General features: G+C 40.5%; 1 protein-coding gene across 2 annotated transcripts in view; it reads right to left on the bottom strand.

The window, feature by feature from the left end:
* Positions 1 to 19,788: 19,788 nt before the first annotated feature.
* The window catches only part of FBXO4 (F-box protein 4), a 50,488-nt gene continuing 49,968 nt past the window's right edge, over positions 19,789 to 20,308 (bottom strand). For both annotated transcript variants that reach the window (XM_063454008.1, XM_063454009.1), the window contains one exon: positions 19,789 to 20,047. In XM_063454008.1, the coding sequence (XP_063310078.1) occupies positions 19,964 to 20,047 (84 nt within the window). In that variant the 3' untranslated portion in view covers positions 19,789 to 19,963. The remainder of the gene's footprint in view (positions 20,048 to 20,308) is intronic.

Raw genomic sequence — 20,308 nt, 5'->3', positions numbered from 1 at the left:
CTCCTTTATAGATAATGGGTATACATGACCTCTGGGAGGCATGGTACCAGGGAGTAGGTTAATTTTGCAATCAAAGGACCTGTGTGGGGGTAAGGTATCGGCTTTCTTTTTGTCAAATACTGCCTTTAAATCTAGATACTGAGGCGGAATTTGTGTCTCTGTAGGATTGTCAGAGGTATTCGATGTATTAGTTAATCCAAGAGGTAAGACCTTCCGCAAGCATTTTTCTTGACAATTCTCTCCCCACGAAACTATCTCCCCTGATTCCCAATTAATAATAGGGTTGTGTCTCCTCAGCCAGGAGTACCCCAGAACTATGGGAATAGACGGAGAAGAAATGAGCATCAAGGATATATCCTCTTTATGCAGGATGCCAACAGTCAAGTTAATCGGTATGGTCTCATGAAAAATAACAGGCTCAAGTAACGGTCTACCATCGATGGCCTCAACAGCCAGAGGTGTCTCTTTTAACTGGGATGGAATAGCATGCTTGGCAGCAAAACCCTGATCTATAAAGCTCTCAGCAGCTCCAGAATCGATTAGTGCCATAGTCTTAACTACTCCCTTCTCCCACTTTAAAGAAACGGGTAACACAAGCCTGAGCTCCTTGTAGTTGTGAATAGAGGACAACGTAGAAACACCCAAGGCCTGTCCTCTAGAGGAACTTAGGTGCGAGCGTTTCCCGAACGATTGGGACAATTTAGGCGTAAATGACCCCTGACTCCACAATACATACATAAACCCTCCCTTCTCCTGTACTGTCTCTCCCTTTCAGTGAGATGAGTACTGCCTATCTGCATAGGTTCAGGAATACGTAAGTCTTCGAACTCAGAGATTTGAAAGGTAGGCGCTAGTTTAAAGGAGGGTCTACGGGTCCTATCTCGAGTGTTCTGCCTCTCTCTTAAGCGTTCATCAATACGAGATATAAAAGAAATTAAATCTTCCAAATTTTCAGGGAGTTCTCTAGTAGCGACCTCGTCAAGAATTACATCTGATAACCCATTCAGAAATACATCTATATAAGCCTGTTCGTTCCACTTAACTTCTGCCGCCAAGGATCTGAACTCTAGTGCATAATCCACAAGTGTTCGATTGTCCTGTTTAAGGCGCAACATTAATCTAGCTGCATTGACCTTTCTGCCAGGAGGGTCAAAAGTTCTTCTAAACGCAGCTACAAAGGCATTATAATTATAGACGAGTGGATTATCATTCTCCCATAAAGGATTGGCCCATCTCAAAGCCTTTTCAATGAGCAGAGTAATAATAAATCCAACCTTTGCTCTATCTGTAGGATAAGAGCGGGGTTGTAGTTCGAAATGGATGCTAATCTGGTTTAGAAAGCCACGACACTTCTCCGGTGACCCGCCATAACGTACTGGTGGGGTAATACGGGAAGAAGCACCTACAGTGGCTACCTCTAGACCTGAGACTGCAGGAGAGATAGAAGGAGTACGTGTCTCCTCAGGTGGATTACTAGCACGAGACAAAAGTGCCTGTAGTGCCAAAGCCATCTGATCCATCCTATGTTCCATGGCGTCAAACCTGGGATCCGAAGAACCAAGCTGACTGTTTGTACCTGCAGGATCCATTGGCCCTGTCGTAATGTCAGGATCGGGACAGGGATCCAACACGCAGAGTACAAAGAGTGGAAAGGTACGTATACCGGGCCTTAGAATGGCCGGACTAACGTACCGAGAGTAAAGAATAGTCAGAGGCAAGCCGAGGTCGAGGGAACGAGAAGACAGATAAGCGAGAGACAAGCCGGGTCAAGGGATAACAGAGAAACAGGGTAGTACAACGAGCCGAGTCAAAACCAAAGGAGCAAACTAGAATACCAGAGCACTGAGTGACTAGACAAGCTAGAACCACGACAGGGCAATGAGCTGAAGAAAGGAGTAAGCTTAAATACCCTGGCTCTGGATGGAAATCACGCCTCTGACAAGTACCGATTGGATATCGGACACTTGAGTGACAGATAGCTCGTGCTAGCGTCATGACGTCACGTATTGAGCGTCCTGCTAGAAAAGGACGTGGATTCCTCGCGGCCGGTGTTTAAGTGACTGGATGAACCGCGAGGAACGGAGGAAACAGCTCGCCTGGACGGATACACCACCAAGTCTCTACCTCCCTTAGAGGTAGAGGCCTCAGGTACCCTGACAACAATACATACACAAACCCTCTCTTCTCCTGTGCTGTCTTTCCTCCTCAGAGAGGCGGGTATACCCTATCTGCATAGGTTCAGTAAGCAAAGATATTGTGGAGTCAGGACTTGGAACAGCGGGAGCAAACCTAAAAGAAGGTCTCTGGTTCCTCTCTCGAGTGTTCTGTCTCTCTCTTAGACGTTCATCTATACGAGATATGAACGAAATTAAATCCTCTAAATTCTCAGGGAGTTCTCTGGTAGCAACCTCATCAAGGATTACATCAGATAGGCCATTCAAAAATACATCCATATACGCCTGCTCATTCCACTTGATTTCTGCCGCCAGAGACCTGAACTCTAGTGCATAATCCACCAGTGTTTGGTTCTCCTGTCTCAGGCGCAACAGTAATCTGGCTGCATTAACCTTTCTACCTGGAGGGTCAAATGTTCTTCTAAAAGCAGCTACAAATGCGTTATAGTTATAAACTAATGGATTATCGTTCTCCCATAGTGGGTTGGCCCATCTCAGTGCTTTCTCAATGAGTAGGGTGATAATAAATCCTACTTTTGCCCTATCTGTAGGATAAGAGCGAGGTTGCAATTCAAAGTGGATACTAATTTGGTTTAAAAAACCACGACACTTCTCAGGAGCCCCACCATAGCGTACTGGGGGGGTAATGTGAGAAGAAGCACCCACTGTGGCTACCTCTAGACCTGAACCGACAGGAGAAACAGGGGTATTACGTATCTCCTCTGGTGGGTTATTGGCACAAGCTAATAGAGCCTGTAGCGCAAGCGCCATCTGATCCATTCTGTGATCCATGGCTTCAAACCTAGGATCAGGAGCAGCCAGCTGACTGTTTGTACTTGCAGGATCCATTGGCCCTGTCGTAATGTCAGGATCGGGACAGGGATCCAACACGCAGAGTACAAACAGTAGCCAGATACGTATACCGGACCTTAGAATGTCCGGACTAACGTAAGTAGTACAGTATAGAATGGTCAAAGACAAGCCGAGGTCGAGGGTAACAGAAGACAGGTAAGCGAGAGACAAGCCGAATCAAGGGTAACAGAGATAAGCAGAGTAAGGTAAACAAGCCGGGTCAAAACCAAAAGGGATAATAGAATACACAAGCACTGAGTGACTAGAACAAGCTAGAACCACGACAGGGCAATGAGCTAATGAAAGAAGCTCTGTTAAATACCCTGTTCAGAGCAGTAACCACGCCTCCAAGGCGTCCTGATTGGTCCTGCAGCCATTGACTGACAGGTTGTTCCGGGGGAGTGTCCTGATGACTACTTCCTGCCTAGATGCTGTAAAAGGCAGTCACTCCCTCGCGGCCGGCCTAGCATGACCGGATAGACCGCGGGGAAGGGAGCCATCAGACCGTCTGGATGGAGGAACAGCTAAGTCTCTACCTCTTTCGGAGGGAGAGACCACAGGTACCCTGACAGGGGCAGGGTTATGGTAGGGTTAGGGGTAGGGTTATAGTAGGGTTAGGGGTAGGGTTGGGTTACGAGCAAGGTTAGGGGTAGGAGTAGGGTTATGGTAGGGTTAGGGTTAGGGGAAAGTTTAGGGTTAAGGTAGGGTTAGGGGTAGGGTAGGGTTACCCTAACCCTACCCCAACCCCTAACCCCAACCCTCTCCTGTTTTGCCACTTTTCAGAAATCCAATGCACTTCAGCACTTCCGAAACTCAGCACTTCGGCACTTCAGAAATTCGGCAATTCGGCACTTCAGTAAATTTGATTCGGTTCGGCATTCTGAAATTCAGCACTTCAGAAATTCGGCACTTCGTACATTCGGAAGCATCCGATGTCCGAATTTCATCCGAGTTTGCATTCAGAACAAAACTAATTGCACATGTCCAATACTGCCTTAAGGTGCTATGTGGCTCAGGAATCCACAGTGCTTTCTGTTAGCTGTGACTGACATTCTTCTCCTCAGCTGGGAATACTTTTTCATTCACTCGAAAATCAATTTCTGTAAAGAATGCCTTGTCACTTGTCATATGGATTATTGTCCCAAATTAATGTTTTATTTTCATGTGTGCACTCTTTTCAGTATTATGAAATCATCCACTACATGAGATGTACATGATTTTCTTTGTAGATGTTTTATCTTTTTTTGCATTATGATGACTCTTTCCTCTCTGCTTTCCAGAGATATACCCTTTTCTAATAGCCTTGCTTTCTGCAGTGAAAGCATTACCAAGGTTCTTCATTTTGTATGCTGTCTCATGAACGTGATCCATGGCTAAAGAAGTTTAGAAATCAACTTTTTGATTTGTTAAGATTTAATCCTTCTGGGCCGCAACGAATAAAGCTGAAGATATTAATAAAAACAAACTCCAAGTGTCTGAAGTGGGGGGAACAATGAAGTGAAGTGTTATAATCAGTTGGGGTTTAAATACTTATTACCTGGTATAGTGGTTGCCTAGCAACTGGGACGCTGCTAAAAAATTATTTGGTATCCCGCTTAACCAGGTCCAGAGTCTCTTTCAACATGACCACCCTCCCACAGCATTGTGTAATGTGGGAGTGGGTGATGAAATTGACGGGACAAACCCCCGACTGCCCAGGATGTGGATTGAAGGCCCCTGCAGTCAGGACCCAGGTCGACAAACTGCCCAAGAGCCGGTGTCATGGGAGTGCAGAGGGAGAGCCCTCGGTATGTGAATGACACCTGGGAGGGATGCCACAACACTTTTTATGATTTTTTTTCCATCAAAGAGAAATCATATTTTAGAGGTCCTGTGAAGTCTTCTTGTTGGTGATAAATAATAGACTTGTGCGTGGAGAAAATATTCGGTTTGTCTGAAATTTTTGTTTTGGGTGCATTGGCATTTATCCATGTGGCGTTTTAGTTTGGACTAATTTCATCATGCAATCGTTTTAGGAAAAATTAATTCAGACAAAACAAAATGGTGTGAAAATGCACTTATTTGTGTACTTATTATATTTTTCAATATTTTCTTTGAAATGCTTTCTACATGATCGAGCCCAGTCGGATGAAAACGTGGAAGTGACATACTTCATTTTGCTCAACTCCATCTCCGATCTCCACTCAATATTCATAACTCTGTCAAGGGCACAGTCACTGGGTTAATAGGCTAATTAAATAGTTCCATGTACAAAGCTAGTGCCTCAATGTTAAAGTGCCATCTTAAAGAAATCAAACACAATTCCACAAAATAATGAATTGCATTTAGGAAATAATTATTTATACTTGTAGTATCAGAATTACGAAAGGAAAAATAATAACTCATTAAGACTATATTAACCCACTTCACTTGCACTTGACAAAAAATGATTTAATATTTTATCTATCAGTTTAGTGTTTGACTTCGTGCAAAGAAAGTATACATCAGATAACATGGCATGCTATTGACAAATAAAAACATTACTAAAAATATAAATTACAACTATTAAACGTTATGTGATCTTTATTAGGACAAACATGATGTGAAATGGTTGGGGAAACAGAAGCTGTGTAAATGTAACTTTTCAGGTCAGCAGGTATACACTGAGCAGTTGCAACAATAAAACCACCTGCCTAATATCGTGTAGGTCCCACTTGTGCTGCCAAAATAGCTCTGATGCATCGAGACATGGAGTCCACAAGATCTCTGAACGTTTCCTGTGGTAACTGCCATCAAGATATTAGTAGCATAACATTTAAGTCCTGCAAGTTGTGTGGTAAGGCATCCATAGATCGGATTTGGCATTCAAGCACATCCCACAGATGCTCAATTGGATTGAGATATGGGGAATTTGGAGACCAGCACCTTGAACTCTTTCTCATGTTCCTCAAACCATTCCTGAACAAATTTTGCAGTGTGTTGAGGTACATTACCCTGCCGAAAGAAGTCACTGCCCTTTAGGGAACACCATTGCCATGAAGGGGTGTACTGCAATACTCTCTAGGTAGATGGCACATGTCAAAGTAACATCCACATGAAGGCCAGAACCCAGGGTTTCCCAGCACAGCACTGCCTCCACTGGCGTGCCTTCTTCCCATAGTGTATAAAGTCCAATGCGTATTGCACACATGTTAAAAGTACTTTGGAGCCCTGTGGAGAGTGGTCCACCATCCACCAGGAATAGTATAAAAGAAATCCACAGGCGTCACATGTCAGATGAAAGTCGAGGTATTTGATACAAAAATATATATTTTGGATCTGATTAAGGCCTAAAGGCCAAAACATCTTTTTACCTTTTGATTTTCAATCAAATACCTTGAATTTCATCATACAAGGGACGCCTGTGGATTTCTACTTTTTTTCTTCCCATAGTGCATCATGCTGTCATCTCTTGCCCAGGTAAACAACTCAACATGCACCTGGCCATTCATCTGATCTAAAAGAAAATGTGATTCATAATTCACCAAATGTGATTCCATTTCCCCATGGCCCAAATTTGACGCTCAAGTCTCCATTACATGAGCTTTCAGTGAGGACAGGGGTCATCATGGACACTCTGATCGGTCTGCAGCTACGCAGCCGCATACAAGTCTCAAGTCTCCATTACATGAGCTTTCAGTGAGGACAGGGGTCATCATGGACACTCTGACCGGTCTGCAGCTACGCAGCCCCATACTCTGCAAACTACTATTCACTGTGTGTTCTCAGACCTTTTTATCATTATTATTAACTACAGTAGTCATTCTGTTTGATCAGACCAGATAGGCTAGCCTTCGCTCCACATGTTCTTCAGGGAGCCTTGAGCACCCATGACCCTGACGTTGGTTTACTGGTTATCCTTCCCTGAACCATTCTTGATAGGTACTAACCACTGCATACAGAGAACAACCCACAAGACTTTGGAGATGCTCTGACCCAATCTTCTAGCCTATTTAGCCCCTTGTCAGAGTCACACAGATCTTTGTGTTTGCACATTTTTCCTGTTTCCTACACATGAAATTCAAGAACTGACTGTTCACTTGCAGCCTAATATATCCCACCCCTTGACAGGTATCATTGTAACGATATAATCAATGTTATTCACTTCACCTGTCAGTGGTTTTAATGTGGTGGCTGATCTTTGTATACTGCACATTAGAGAGCATCAAAACCCATGTGGCTTCATTCGGCCCTTTAAGACATATTGTTATACATTTGGTTCTTCACTTGGGGTGAAAAATAACAATTTATATTAGGTACGTATCAATTGAAAGCTATGTTTTTTTTGTGGGATATATATCTCTACAGCCTCTACAAATCATTACTTAAAGGAACACTCCAAGCACTATAATCACTACAGCACTCATTAACCCTTCCTTTGTACACAGACAAACCATTTTAGAATGGTTTGTCTTTGTACCTGAGGTCCACCAAGTGCTGCTTACCATCTCCACAACAGTCTTTAAAGAGCTGGAAGCTCACTGTCTGGGCTAAGCTGATGGCTTAGTTTATTGGCTGAGTGATAAGCTGACACTCTAAAAAACAATGAGATAACCCCGTACCGCAGCTCCAGACAAGTCTTGACTGCAGAAAGGAGGCGAAGAGTAGCCTTTCTATTTTAGTTTGACTATGTACAATGGGGGTACCAAGGCACTCTTGGCACCATAACTACTACAGTGCGTTGTATTGGGTATGGTGCTCTGAGTGTTCTTGAGAGCCCTAACTAAGGTTAGTGTGTGTAAACTAGAGTGTAATACAGAGACAAGGCACAATTCATTGATTACACACAATTTAACTTTAATGGAAATGGTGACAGGGCTCTGGCATTAAATGCAGCGGGGAAAAGATGCAGTCAGTGAATGCTACATGCAGGGATTGGCAGTTACTTACATAGTACAGTCTTTCCAGCACCCTTGGCTAAGATGTGAGCTTGAAGATGCATAATTATTTTAGGAGATAGAAGGAAGAAAGTTTTTTTAATTAAAAAATGAGAAAAAAAATATTCTGTGTACATAAGAGTTCATGTCACCTAAGATTTGGTTTATTTCCTTGTGATTGATCAATTCTGCCTGCTACTCTGTTAAGTAGCAATTTAAATACAATGTATACTAATGTTTGGTACAGTGCTGCAGGGGATGAGGAACCCAAAATGAGACTCCATTTAAACAGTTGGCCTCTAGGTATCAGTCGGTCTTCAACACTGTAACACTCAAAGTCCATGAATATTTGCTTGAAGCTCAGTGTCCTTTTTTGACCTCTACAAAAATTATCCTCCAGTTAGTTATATCAAAATACCTACTTGGTACACTTACTGTGAGTAATTTAAAAGTTGTTTGATAGTTGTAGAGGCACTTGTATCCTGCTTTTTGCACAATTATAAAGGTGTTTTCCTAATCAAATCTCTCTATATATAATCTGGCCAACACTTAAGGCATCGAGAACTGCACTAACCAACGCATATTGAGTTATCCTAATGTCCTCATCTTATTTTTTTCCAACTAATGCCTTATCTTCCCTCTCCCTTACCACTAGACAATTTAAAATCAATGTTGTCACCATTCCCACCCTATAGGGTCATTACCAAGACCATTGATAATGAACCTACAGGGTCGAAACATTGATTTTTATTTATTTATTTATTTATTTATTGGGCATGTATCAGTGAAGACTCAAAGTTCTTTGAGTGCTGTCAGTTCTAATGTTTAATCATGTATGCATGAGTTAGCACCTGGGCATATTGCAGATTATTTCTATTATTTGTTGAGTACTGGAGGTTTATATATGCATCATAATTCGCATAAATCTACTTGTGTTTTTTTTGTTTTTTTTAATTATTAATTAATTAATATAATTTTACTCTTGTTTTTTCTTTTTGCCAGAAATAACTTGGTAGTGAATGGGTTAAAGTACCATAAAGACATACAGAAATATTGATCTAGTAAAATAGGAAAACATGCTCATGTTTTTTTCATAGTATGTAGTGGTTTCCATTCAAAGTATATATGTCACAGATAATAGCTGTGTACTAAAATCCAGTGGCCCACCCACGCTAACTCTTTAACTGTATTTTAAAACCTCTTCAATGTATGAATGCATTATCTAATCCACAGGAGTAGCCATGTCTCTTCTATACATGATCGTTTCCACGAACTGCTGAGTGGTCTCCACGTTTAGCGTAATTAGGTAGCTCAAGGTTAAAAAAAATGCATTAGAGATATGTGCACTTACCTTAAAGGAACACGACAAACATGTATTCCTGACATCATAGTGCTAGGATGCAGCATTAGATCTCTGGTACCCCATAAATTTTGATTATCTCAGCCAATCCAATTCTTTCCCATAGGGCAGCGTTTCCCAATTGGTGTTCCGCAGAAGCCTAGAGTTCCACGGAAACCCTAATTCGGGTTCCGCCAAAATGTTCAAAAATAAAATGGCCCTATGATGCTGGAGCCAGAATATGATGTCACTTCGGCTCCACTAAGAGACGTGTGAGGGAGCTGAGCACGCCAGCCACCCCAGCAGCCCCACTGGACCCCAGAGACTCTGTGTCAGTCACCTAGCAGCCCCACTGGACCCCAGGGATTCCATACCAGCAGCCCCACTGGACCCAAGGGACTCCATGCCAGCAGCCCCACTGGACCCCTGGGACTCCATGCCAGCCGCCCAGCAGCCCCACTGGACCCCAGGGACTCCATGCCAGCCACCCAGCAGCCCCACCGGACCCCAGGGACTCCATGCCAGCTGCCCAGCAGCCCCACTGGACCCCAGGGACTCCATGCCAGCCGCCCAGCAGCCCCACTGGACCCTAGCCACTCCATGCCAGCCAGGGGGGGTGAAGAGGGGGGCCGATGTTGATACACTATGTCAAAGGGTTTCACGGGAAAAATTAATTGGGAATCCCTGCCATAGGGAAATAAAATGCCCTGCTGGCCAATCAGCATCTCCTCATCTAGATGCATTAAGTCAATGCTTCTCTATGGGCAATGTTCAGTGCCTCCATACAGAGAATGGACACGCTGAAAGCCAGTGCTGTTCACCGTGCAGCACTGACACAGGAAGCACCTTTAGTGGTCGTGACTGCCACTAGAGGTGTTACTAACCAGCAATGTAAACACTGGCGTTTCTCTGAAAAACGATGCAGGGACTCTAACTATGCAGGGACATACTATAGATACCAGAACCACTACATTAAGCTGTAGTGGTTCTGGTGACTATAGCGTCCCTTTAACACAAAACATCAATTAATATTACACACAGCTAAAAATAGGTCTCCTGCTTTCTTTTATGTAAATAGCTACATATGTCCAATTGCTCTTTACATTAGAAGCATCTCAAATACTAATGTATCCATTTGTTTGCCTCATTTGTTTCTGACTGGCATATTAACTCTTTGTATACCCATTGTTTACTGTATCTAAATGTGATGATGTTGTTGCTGTATAAATAAATCACAGGGGTATTGAACATTTACTAAAAGTGCAACATAAGATGAAAACTTGAGATAACACACATTATTCTCACTCAATCAAAATATTACTTTCCAATGTGTATTTTATTCATCTGTTCAAGTAAAAAGCAGGATTTACATGTAGCGTGCAATAAAAAAAGTAAATAATATGTCCTGACATTAATTGACACTACACAGACCTTGCAAAACTCATTGAATAATTGCATTCCTTTTAAAAATGACAAGTGCAATTATAGTCATGTGTCATTGCAGTGCCATTTATAATAGACAACATCACAAAAATCCTTGCTTAGTAAGGTACAGACTTGTACTTTTAACCCTTTTGGACACTACTTAGGTTGAGGACAGTGACACCAAGTACCCAAAAAATAGAACTCTAACAACCATTATGTTTTAAATTAACATCCCTTAACCCCAAAAATGTCCAAAACATAGCTGATCTAGATCCCTAGCCAATGGCAAAGGAGCATTTTGACAGGCTAGAAAAAATAAATAAATAAACAAAAGGGAAAAAAGTCACATGCACATTATACCAAATCCCTATGCACATTTAAATAACCAGAGGTAACAGTACAACTCCAGTAGCAATTAAAGTGTAAGCTCATCTGCCCAGTCAAGGAACACCGCTTAATTAAGTCCTACACCAACAATTGTTAGTGTAGGAATCATCTAACAGGTTTGCCTTAAATGGGCAGTTGATCGTATACTTTAATGGGTGATATTAAAAGCTTCCAGTTATTTAAAATACATAGGGATTTGGGACAGTGGGCAGGTATATTTTTCTCCCTTTATTCTATGTATTTGGGCTAAATACAGAAAACATGAACTTTAATGGGATTAATTTTCCATCATAGAGAATGGTTACGATGGACATCATTTTGCACATGTCAATGCAAGGTTGTTTTTGCGATTTAAAATTCCTCTTAAAAGTAGCAGTCACAAAGTACATTGTATAGACATAATAAAATAAACTCCCTATCTTCATATAAGACAGGAACAGAAGTTTATACTCGGATAACCCAACTTATAAATTTAATACTGTGATTGTAAGGGGATAATGGAGATTTAAACACCAGAATAACAGAGAATGGAAAGATGAAGGTCAAATGATGGGTATTAGGTGATATCTTAGCAAATACTGAATGGGCTGTGAATAGGTCAGATGTTCTTACTAATTAATTTTCATTTTCTTAGTGTGTTGCCTCCTATTTTTTTCTGTAAGTGACTGACTTATGCTGTACTGCTTTAAATCTAGTTGTTGTTTTTTTATTTTTCACCTAGAAGAAACAAGATAAAATTATATACAAGTGATTTTTGTTTTAAATTGGATACATAGCTCAGTTTATGTTTTTGCAAAGAGTATCAGAACAGAAAATATGGACTTTGAAGATTTGAACTGTAAGGATCTCTTTTCAGTAATGGATTTAACCTCTCTGAATGAAAGAGATGAGATGGTTGATGTAGAGGGTGATAATCCTGTAGTCAATTTTAAAATCAATAAGAGGTTGTATTTCTATGCTCTGCAGTCAAGAGGTCCCTACATTGACAGGTTCCAGAAGAAGGTGAATAGCCATGTCATGAAGTTCTATAATAGTATACAGGATCCTAAGACCTAAGAGGTGACAATTTAATGAGGAAAGAGCAGCAAAAACATCTTTAGAAAGTGTTTAATTCACTGTAATATAGAAATCTGACAAGGGTGGTGCTGTTGTAGTCCTTATTGCGGATTCCTGTGTCAAGAAGGCAGAACGTCAACTGCTGTCTGGTGATCCCACGTATAGATGTATAATAATTGTGTTACATATCTAGGATTCCGGGGTGCAGGAAGGCGTTCTGGGGGAGGAACTCGCCACGGATTTGTTTATAGAGGATTCATATGTTTTCCTAGGCACCCAGATCTTAGGTGTGCATAGAGATTGGCAGTTATCGGTCTCTCTGGTAATTCTGCTAACATAGGGACAGTGAGATGTTTAGTGAAGTTTTTCTTACTTGTATCCACCTTTATTCCTGCTACTCCTTTGTTCATCCTATTTTATATTTGGGTTGTCTATACCAGGGGTTCCCAACCCAGTCCTCAAGTACCCCCTGCCAGTCCAGAATTCAGGGATTACCTGGTTGTATTTATAGTATTTTTTTCTTTCTACAAACACCTTAGACATAACTAGGTAATCCCTAAATCCTGGACTGTTAGGAGGTACTTGAGGACTGGGTTGAGAAACACTGGTCTATAACATAGATAGCGGTCTCTTATTACTTCTCTTATGGTATCTCGTATTTGATGTGCAATGCTGTATGCATGCTATTCATTAGACATATAGATTTCCTTGGAGACTTCAGCATATACAACTTTTTAGTCCACCTTGCTAGGAGTGAAACATGCCATTTATATCTGTATGTATTGTCACAAGCACATATCTGATTAGTCTATGTGTAATAAAGACCATTTATATCTTGTTTTGTTATGGACACATCCCCCCACCCTTTCATAGATCCTAAACCTCAGTGACCTTTGGGCCATTGTGGTTTAATAAGGTGTTCTTGTTTGTCTATCGCTACGTTAAGCGTGACCCCCTACCGTGGAGCCTCTGGGTGAAGTTTTACATAACCCACAGTTTATTTTTCGCTATATATAGTTACCATGTTATAAAATGTAACCAGATACCCAATCTAACATCCTTCTACATTTAAAATCACTTTTGTTATTATCTGGCTTTACATTAGATTTGGAATCCGTTTTGTTCTGAACTACAAGTTGTCTGAATTTGGGCCGATCGGATGATCATACATATTCCCGAACTCCAAGTCAAAAATGTAGGCGAATCAGAAACTAAATGAAACACACAATGGAAAAACATATTCCTTGTGGTTCGGGATTCTGAATTCCGTCAATAGCACTAATTTAATTTAATTTAAAAAAAAAAAAACAGGTTTTAAATGTTGACTTTATTCAAAGATAACGTGAGAAAGAAGGGACTAATAAAGGGAGAAAGAAGGGACTAATAAAGGGAGAAAGAGGAGCAGTAGAACATGTATTATATATTTATTAAATATAGAATACACAAGCAGAGATTTTTTTTAGATATATTACACACATATATATATATATATAGGAGCAGTAAAAAAATCTATATTTCTAATATATATTTAAGAAAAATATAATAAATACATGTTTTACTGTTCCTCCTCTTTTTAGCTCTATTGTTTAATGTTTATCTCACTGGATCTGTGAACCAGATGGCAGCAATGCACTGCAAAATATTTACATCTTTATTCTTTGTATATATTTTGTGGAACACTGACTGGCCCATTGTCTTGCTCTTTTGGTTCATCAGATTTGTTTTCCAAAATTTTATTTGTATGAAATCCTGACAACAGATGACAGATATTCAGGCTGTCCAGAAAAACATTTTACTCAGATTTTTTTTACAGTGCAGACTGTACTTCACATTTAGTCATGTTGTCTTTTTTTTTCTATTACAAGCCTGCCATCTAGTGTTTGTTGGTCTGTACTTAAAATATGATGGACAGTTGGTAAGTTGAGTCTGAATCCTCAAAGTGCCGTTCAGGCTAAATAACAAATTTGGACATATGAGCAGTAATCCAAAGCATTGATACAGGGTTCAAGAGCATACAACAAATATATCTATTAAAGAGTATACAATAATGCAGCTAGTAAATCTTAATACACAATGCTTTAATTTCAGCACAATTCCTCTCCTTTAGTCTGTGGATTCCATTACTAAAGCTTTAGTGCATATAATACTCTTTGTCCAAATAATTGTTAGAATCCAAAAGATCTCTTGCAGTGGAAGGGATCAATTTCTGATATCTTCCAATTTCACACTGTTAAAATTTTTCACTCAAGTGAACATTTAAATCTATGACCAGATTAGCTGAACTAATTTATTTCCAGTTTGGCTAACTATAGGGTAAGGAACTAAAACATGTATTCCTGACCTAATAGTGTTAAAACCACCATCTATCTCCCCTGGAGTCCCTTGCATCTCTAAATATAGTACAATCTTACTTGTGTTCAAGTCTGCAGTGCTGCCTCTGATCTTCCTGCATGGATGACATCATCAGAAGTGGTGGTCTGAGTCAATCACAATGCTTCCCCATAGGATATGCTGAGACTATCAAGGAGGTAGATCAGGGGCAATGCCAGCACAAGTCAAACACAGCCCTGGTCAATGAGCATCTCCTCATTGAATTGAATCAATGCATCTCTAGGAGGAAAGTGCAGTGTCTCAATGCAGAGGGTGGATACACTGAATGACAGTGCTGCACAGTGTACAGTACTACCCAGGGAGGCACCTCTAGTAGCCATCTGAGGAGTGGCCAGTGGAGTTATCACTAGGTTGTAATGTAAACACTGCATTTCTCTGAAAATACAGTGTTTACTGCAAAAAGACCAAAGGGAATGATTCTTCTTACCAGTACAAATACAATAAGCTGTAGTTGTTCTGGTGACTATAGTGTCCCTGTAAATGTAAATCATCCTGTATATGAAATATATAATACCATCATGATTCTCTCTGCACAATCTCTTGATACACTGGCAAAAGTATCAGTAGCTTTTGCTTACCATTGGATATTCTATCTCCCTTCCAAGATCACTGAATAGTTTTGGCATTAACTGCAGACAATATTATTTATAAAGCGCCAACAAGTTCTGTAGCGCTGTACAATGGGTGGACTAACAGACACGAATTTGTAACCAGACAAGTTGGACGCATAGGAACAGAGTGATTGAGGGCCCTGCTCAATGAGCTTACGTGCTAGAGGGAGTGGGGTATAGTGACACAAAAGGTAAGGGTAGGGTAGAAAAGTAGGTTGCTAGGATAGTATTCATTGAGGGCTTAGAGGTTTGTTTTGATGACAGTTACAGTAGAGGAATCAGGGTGCGGGGAGGGAAAGCTGTTTAATTATTATTATTATTGCCATTTATTATTATTATTATTGCCATTTATATAGCGCCAACAGATTCCGTGGCACTTTACAATATTTTGAGAGGGGGGGATGTAACAATAAATAAGACAATTACAAGAAAACTTACAGGAATAATAGGTTGAAGAGGACCCTGCTCAAATGAGCTTACAGTCTATAGGAGGTGGGGTATTAGAAACATTAGGATAGGAAATATCAAGTAGGAGTGAAGCAGAGCTGGAGGAGAGAGCAAAGCACTATCCCATAGGAGAGCAAGAGACAGGTATGTAAGGGAGAGATTACTCTGGGAGGCCATACGCTTTCCTGAAGAGATGGGTTTTGAGGCCCTTCTTAAATGATTGAAGACTAGGGGAGAGTCTGATGGCAGTAGGCAAGTTATTCCATAGGAGAGGAGCCGCCCGTGAGAGGTCCTGCAAGCGTGAGTTAGCCGTACGGGTGCGAGCAGCGGTCAGGAGGTGGTCGCAGGCAGAGCGGAGGGTACGAGGAGGGGCATACCTCTGGATCAGTGAAGAGATATAAGAGGGGCTGGAATTGTTCAGTGCTTTAAATGTAATTGATATGCTTTCCTAAAGAAGTATGTTTTCAAAGATTTAATGAAGGAGTGGAGATTGGGTGAGAGTCCAACAGAGAGGGGAAGGGCGTTCCATAGGAACGGTGCAGCCCTAGAGAAGTCTTTAAGGTGAGCATCAGAGGAAGGAGTACGAACAGAGGCTAGACGTAGGTCTCCAACAGAGCGTAGGGGCCAAGATGGGACATATTTGTGGATTAGTGAGGATAGACAGGTTGGAGCACCATTGTTTACAGACCTATAAGCAAGTATCAGGATCTTAAACGGAGTCCTATATCTTCCGAAAAGCCAATGTAGGGACTAACAAAGGGGTGGGGGACATAAGAGGTGTGGGAGGACAGGAAGATGAGCCTCGCCACCGCATTAATTATAGACTGTAATGGGGCAAGTTGGAAACACGTAAGACCACAAAGGAGCAGATTACAGTAGTCAAGGAGAGAGAGGACAGCGGCATGGACAAGCAACTTTGCCGTATACGGCGTTAAATAGGGTCGGATGCGCGCAATGTTTTTTAGATTGAAGCGGCAGGATTTGGCGATTGATTGGACATGAGGGGTGAAGGAGAGGTCGGAGTCAAAGAGAACAGACAGCGAGCCTTAGAGGTAGAGCACATGGTAGCGCCATTGACTTGGAGTGATACAGAAGTTCTGTTTTGGACAGGTTAAGTTTAAGGAAATGAGCAGCCATCCAGCTGGAAATAGTAGAGAGGCAGTCAGAGACACGAGTCAAGAGGGGTGGTGAGAAATCAGGGAAGGGCAGGTACATTTTCGTGTCATCCGCATAGAAATGATACTGGAAGCCAAAGGCGCTGATGAGTTTACCAAGGGAGGAAGTGTAGATTGAGAACAATAGGAGACCAAGGACAGACCCTTGGGGCACACCAACAGAGAGGGATTGGGGAGAAGAGGCAGAGCCAGAGAAAGAAACACTGAATGAGCGCTGGGGGAGGTAGGAAGAGATTCAGGAGAGAGCGGTATTTCATAGACAGAGATTACGGAGGATGAGAAGAAGCTGTTGATGATCAACAGTGTCAAAAGCAGCAGAAAGGTCAAAGAGAATTGGGATAGAGTAGTGGCCATTAGGATTTAGCAGCCATAAGATCATTGCATACTTTGGTCACAGCACTGGAATGGAATCCAGATTAAAGCGGATTAAATCTGGCAATTCTTAGAGAAGTGGGTTTAAATAGACGGACAATGTGAACTTCAAATGAAGTAAAGGATAGGGAAGGGAGGATAGGTTGAAAGGTACATTTAGGGGAGAGAAGGATGCCTACAGTGGTTTGGTCTGGGAGTGTGGGAGTATGGGAGAATTGTAGCCCACCATAACGTAAGGAAGCAGGAGTAGCAGTATCAGAGGGGCACAGCCAGGTCTCAGTGAGTGCAAGAAGTGTGAAAGAATTAGAGATGAAGAGGTCATGTATGGCTGTTGATTTTATATTGCTGGTTGACTAAGTGCTGTTCTGATGTGAGGCAGGGAAGTTTTAAATTTAGACTGTGGGAGAGATAGGTAAGAGGGTTAAATAGGCCTGCAACAAAGCTAGGCAATAGGAAGATTCACAGATGATGATATGAGAGTTATTCAAATAAAAACAAACATACATTTGGATATGTACCAATAAAAGAAGGGAGGGGGCACATATCACAGAGGAATATGCATTATCTTTATAAAATGATAGATATGACATGTTTAAAATTATCCTACATGCAAAACTTGGTTAGTGAAAATGATCTTGGGCTGGATAAAGGCTGATTCCGACCCAAGTTCACTCACAATGGCTGACAACACTTGGCAAAGAGGAGAACGAGGTTTGAGGTTTACACACAGTGTAAGTAAGGGGTGTACCGACGAACATTTAAAGCTGTCATATAGTAACAGACAAAATCCCTCTTATGAACAAAGCACTAGACTTACAAGTCAGTTCGATTCCAGATGTATAGTTTATCTTTATTTGGAGATTCATGTAGAGGATGGCATAATTAAAAGTTGTAAACATATGGATTCTACGAGCAACTGATATAAAGTAGAAGTAATTATACATCTCGGTTCAAAAAACTTCATGGGAAAAAAAAAGGCGATGGTCTGATTGGTTTAAAGAGAAAGCCTGTCCAAACAATACTGTAATGTAAAAAACAAATAAGGAAGTATCTAATAAAATTAAAGTAGATTTCACACATGGAGAATTAACAGAGACTTAAAACAGATGCCATGTGAGATTTATACTTCGATACCAATAGAATTTGACGTTAATGAAAGGAATAACTATACAAAACTGATTGTTGATGGACATTTAAAATTTCTATTAAAAGACAAGGAACTAAGAAATTTCACAAACAAAATCCTCATATTACTTTATGAGTAGTACAAAGTTGTAAAACACTGTTGATCAATGAGATGAAAATTAAAAGATGAAGCTCTTTATGAATAGTGGACAGGGGTCTTTACATGCAATCAGTGCCAGGGCTGTATATGTAATATGGTTAACACACTAACTGTTTCTTTATAAATGGATTGTGAGCACATATATAATATTCAAACAGGGTATGAATAGTATAGTGGTTCAGCATATTTGAATTATTGTCATGGTAGGGACCGATTTTGGTCAAAATATGCACAGAGAGGACACAAAGTCAGACCATTAACATGGAACATGTCATTCAACTGTGGAACCGCAGAAGACCAAGTGTTTGTTTCTACAGACAGAGGTTTTTCATAGAGGTTGAAAACAGCGACAATATTTTAATGTGAGATTTTTGTGTGCATTTCTTTTAAATAAATATGTATACCCTACAAACATTTGTCCCTCCATCAGTTTCCTCCAAGATTGGAAATGTGTTGACGTGGAGCAGTAATATCATTCATATTAGATATCTGTTTGAGCTAGAGAACATGATGTCCAGCTCTCCCAACTGGTAAATCCAGCAATGTAACCCAGACAACTTATACCAAAACAGCATCCATGTACACAATATATTAACATTTAACCCAAAATGATACCTACCACCAAAACTATAGATAAAACATAGCATAAACTAGAATATTGTTGCATCATATATTTAGTACTCTGCCCACAAAACAATCTATGGCCTCAATTTAATAATATTTCCAAATTATACAATATAGGAAAAACTTTCCAAATTATTTATCTACAAAAATTCCCATAGACATTAATAGTGACTTTTGTAAATAAATCATTTGGAATGTTTTCTAACAAAATTATATAATTTTGAAAATGTATTAAATGGAGGCCTCTGTGAGTGACCAGGGGTGCAAATGCCCAACCACCTCTCTTGCCAGGCCAACGCTGACTAGTAAATTTTAAAGTGGAACAGGGTGGAATTCTATCTAGTAAGGGAGCTGGTAGTGGTGCAGATCCTGCTGTAAATGGGGCATGTCAGCCTACACATCAGGCTGGTCAGTCAGGAACTGCAGATGTGCAGAGTGCTCTTGAAGTGAGCTTTGAAGGCAGAAAACCCCTATTTTGGTTCACAAAGTACATCTTATCAAATGCTCAAGTTGCTCAATGTATGAGGATGTTTCTATGGTTTGCACAGAAGAGCGATACCCTAGAGGAAAATAAATACAAACCAAAAAATGGGGAAGAGGGACAATAGCTCAAAATCAGGACCCCTGCTAAATCCAGGTCTGTTGGTGGTACCCAAAAGTACTTTCAATTATACATGATAAACACATATGATCTAGATGTCGCTTCAAAACATAATGATAAATAAATAAATGATAACGTAATGATAAAAATAATCTATATTTAAGACTGTTTATGTGCAAATAATGCATGTTTACAGGAGCATCATTAAAAAAATAAAATAAATGACTCAACAGGAAATATATCCGCATTATACAATATTTTAAAAAGTTATCTATGCTTAAAATAATTTTAACTTTTTTATAGAGCCGTGGGCACTACATTCTTCAATGTTACAGCTTCCATCCCACTTCACTAAGAAGCCATTCAACACCATCAAGTAAGCCAGAAAGAGTGGAAACTTCTGTGTTTTGCACCTGAGAAAAAAAAAAAGAAAGAAAAATACAAATTGCAGTCAGACTTTATTCAAAGAGTCTGTTTCAGAATGCTATTGTGTCAAACTCACACCACAAAGAATATAGTAGGTAAGCATTATGGGGGTCTTCGAAACATTTTATTCTCTATAGTTTGTTCTTCTAAAAGGTTATGCGTGTCTTTTTATCATTTTCCTTTAAGAAATCATTTAAATTTAGGGGTAGAAAGTCAAGCATCACCACATATGTCATTAGAAAGATTAC

Source organism: Pelobates fuscus, chromosome 5 (assembly GCF_036172605.1).
Source record: "Pelobates fuscus isolate aPelFus1 chromosome 5, aPelFus1.pri, whole genome shotgun sequence".
Classification (NCBI taxonomy): domain Eukaryota; kingdom Metazoa; phylum Chordata; class Amphibia; order Anura; family Pelobatidae; genus Pelobates; species Pelobates fuscus.
The sequence above is the reverse complement of the archived record's forward strand: the minus strand, read 5'-3'. Positions and strand labels throughout refer to the sequence as shown.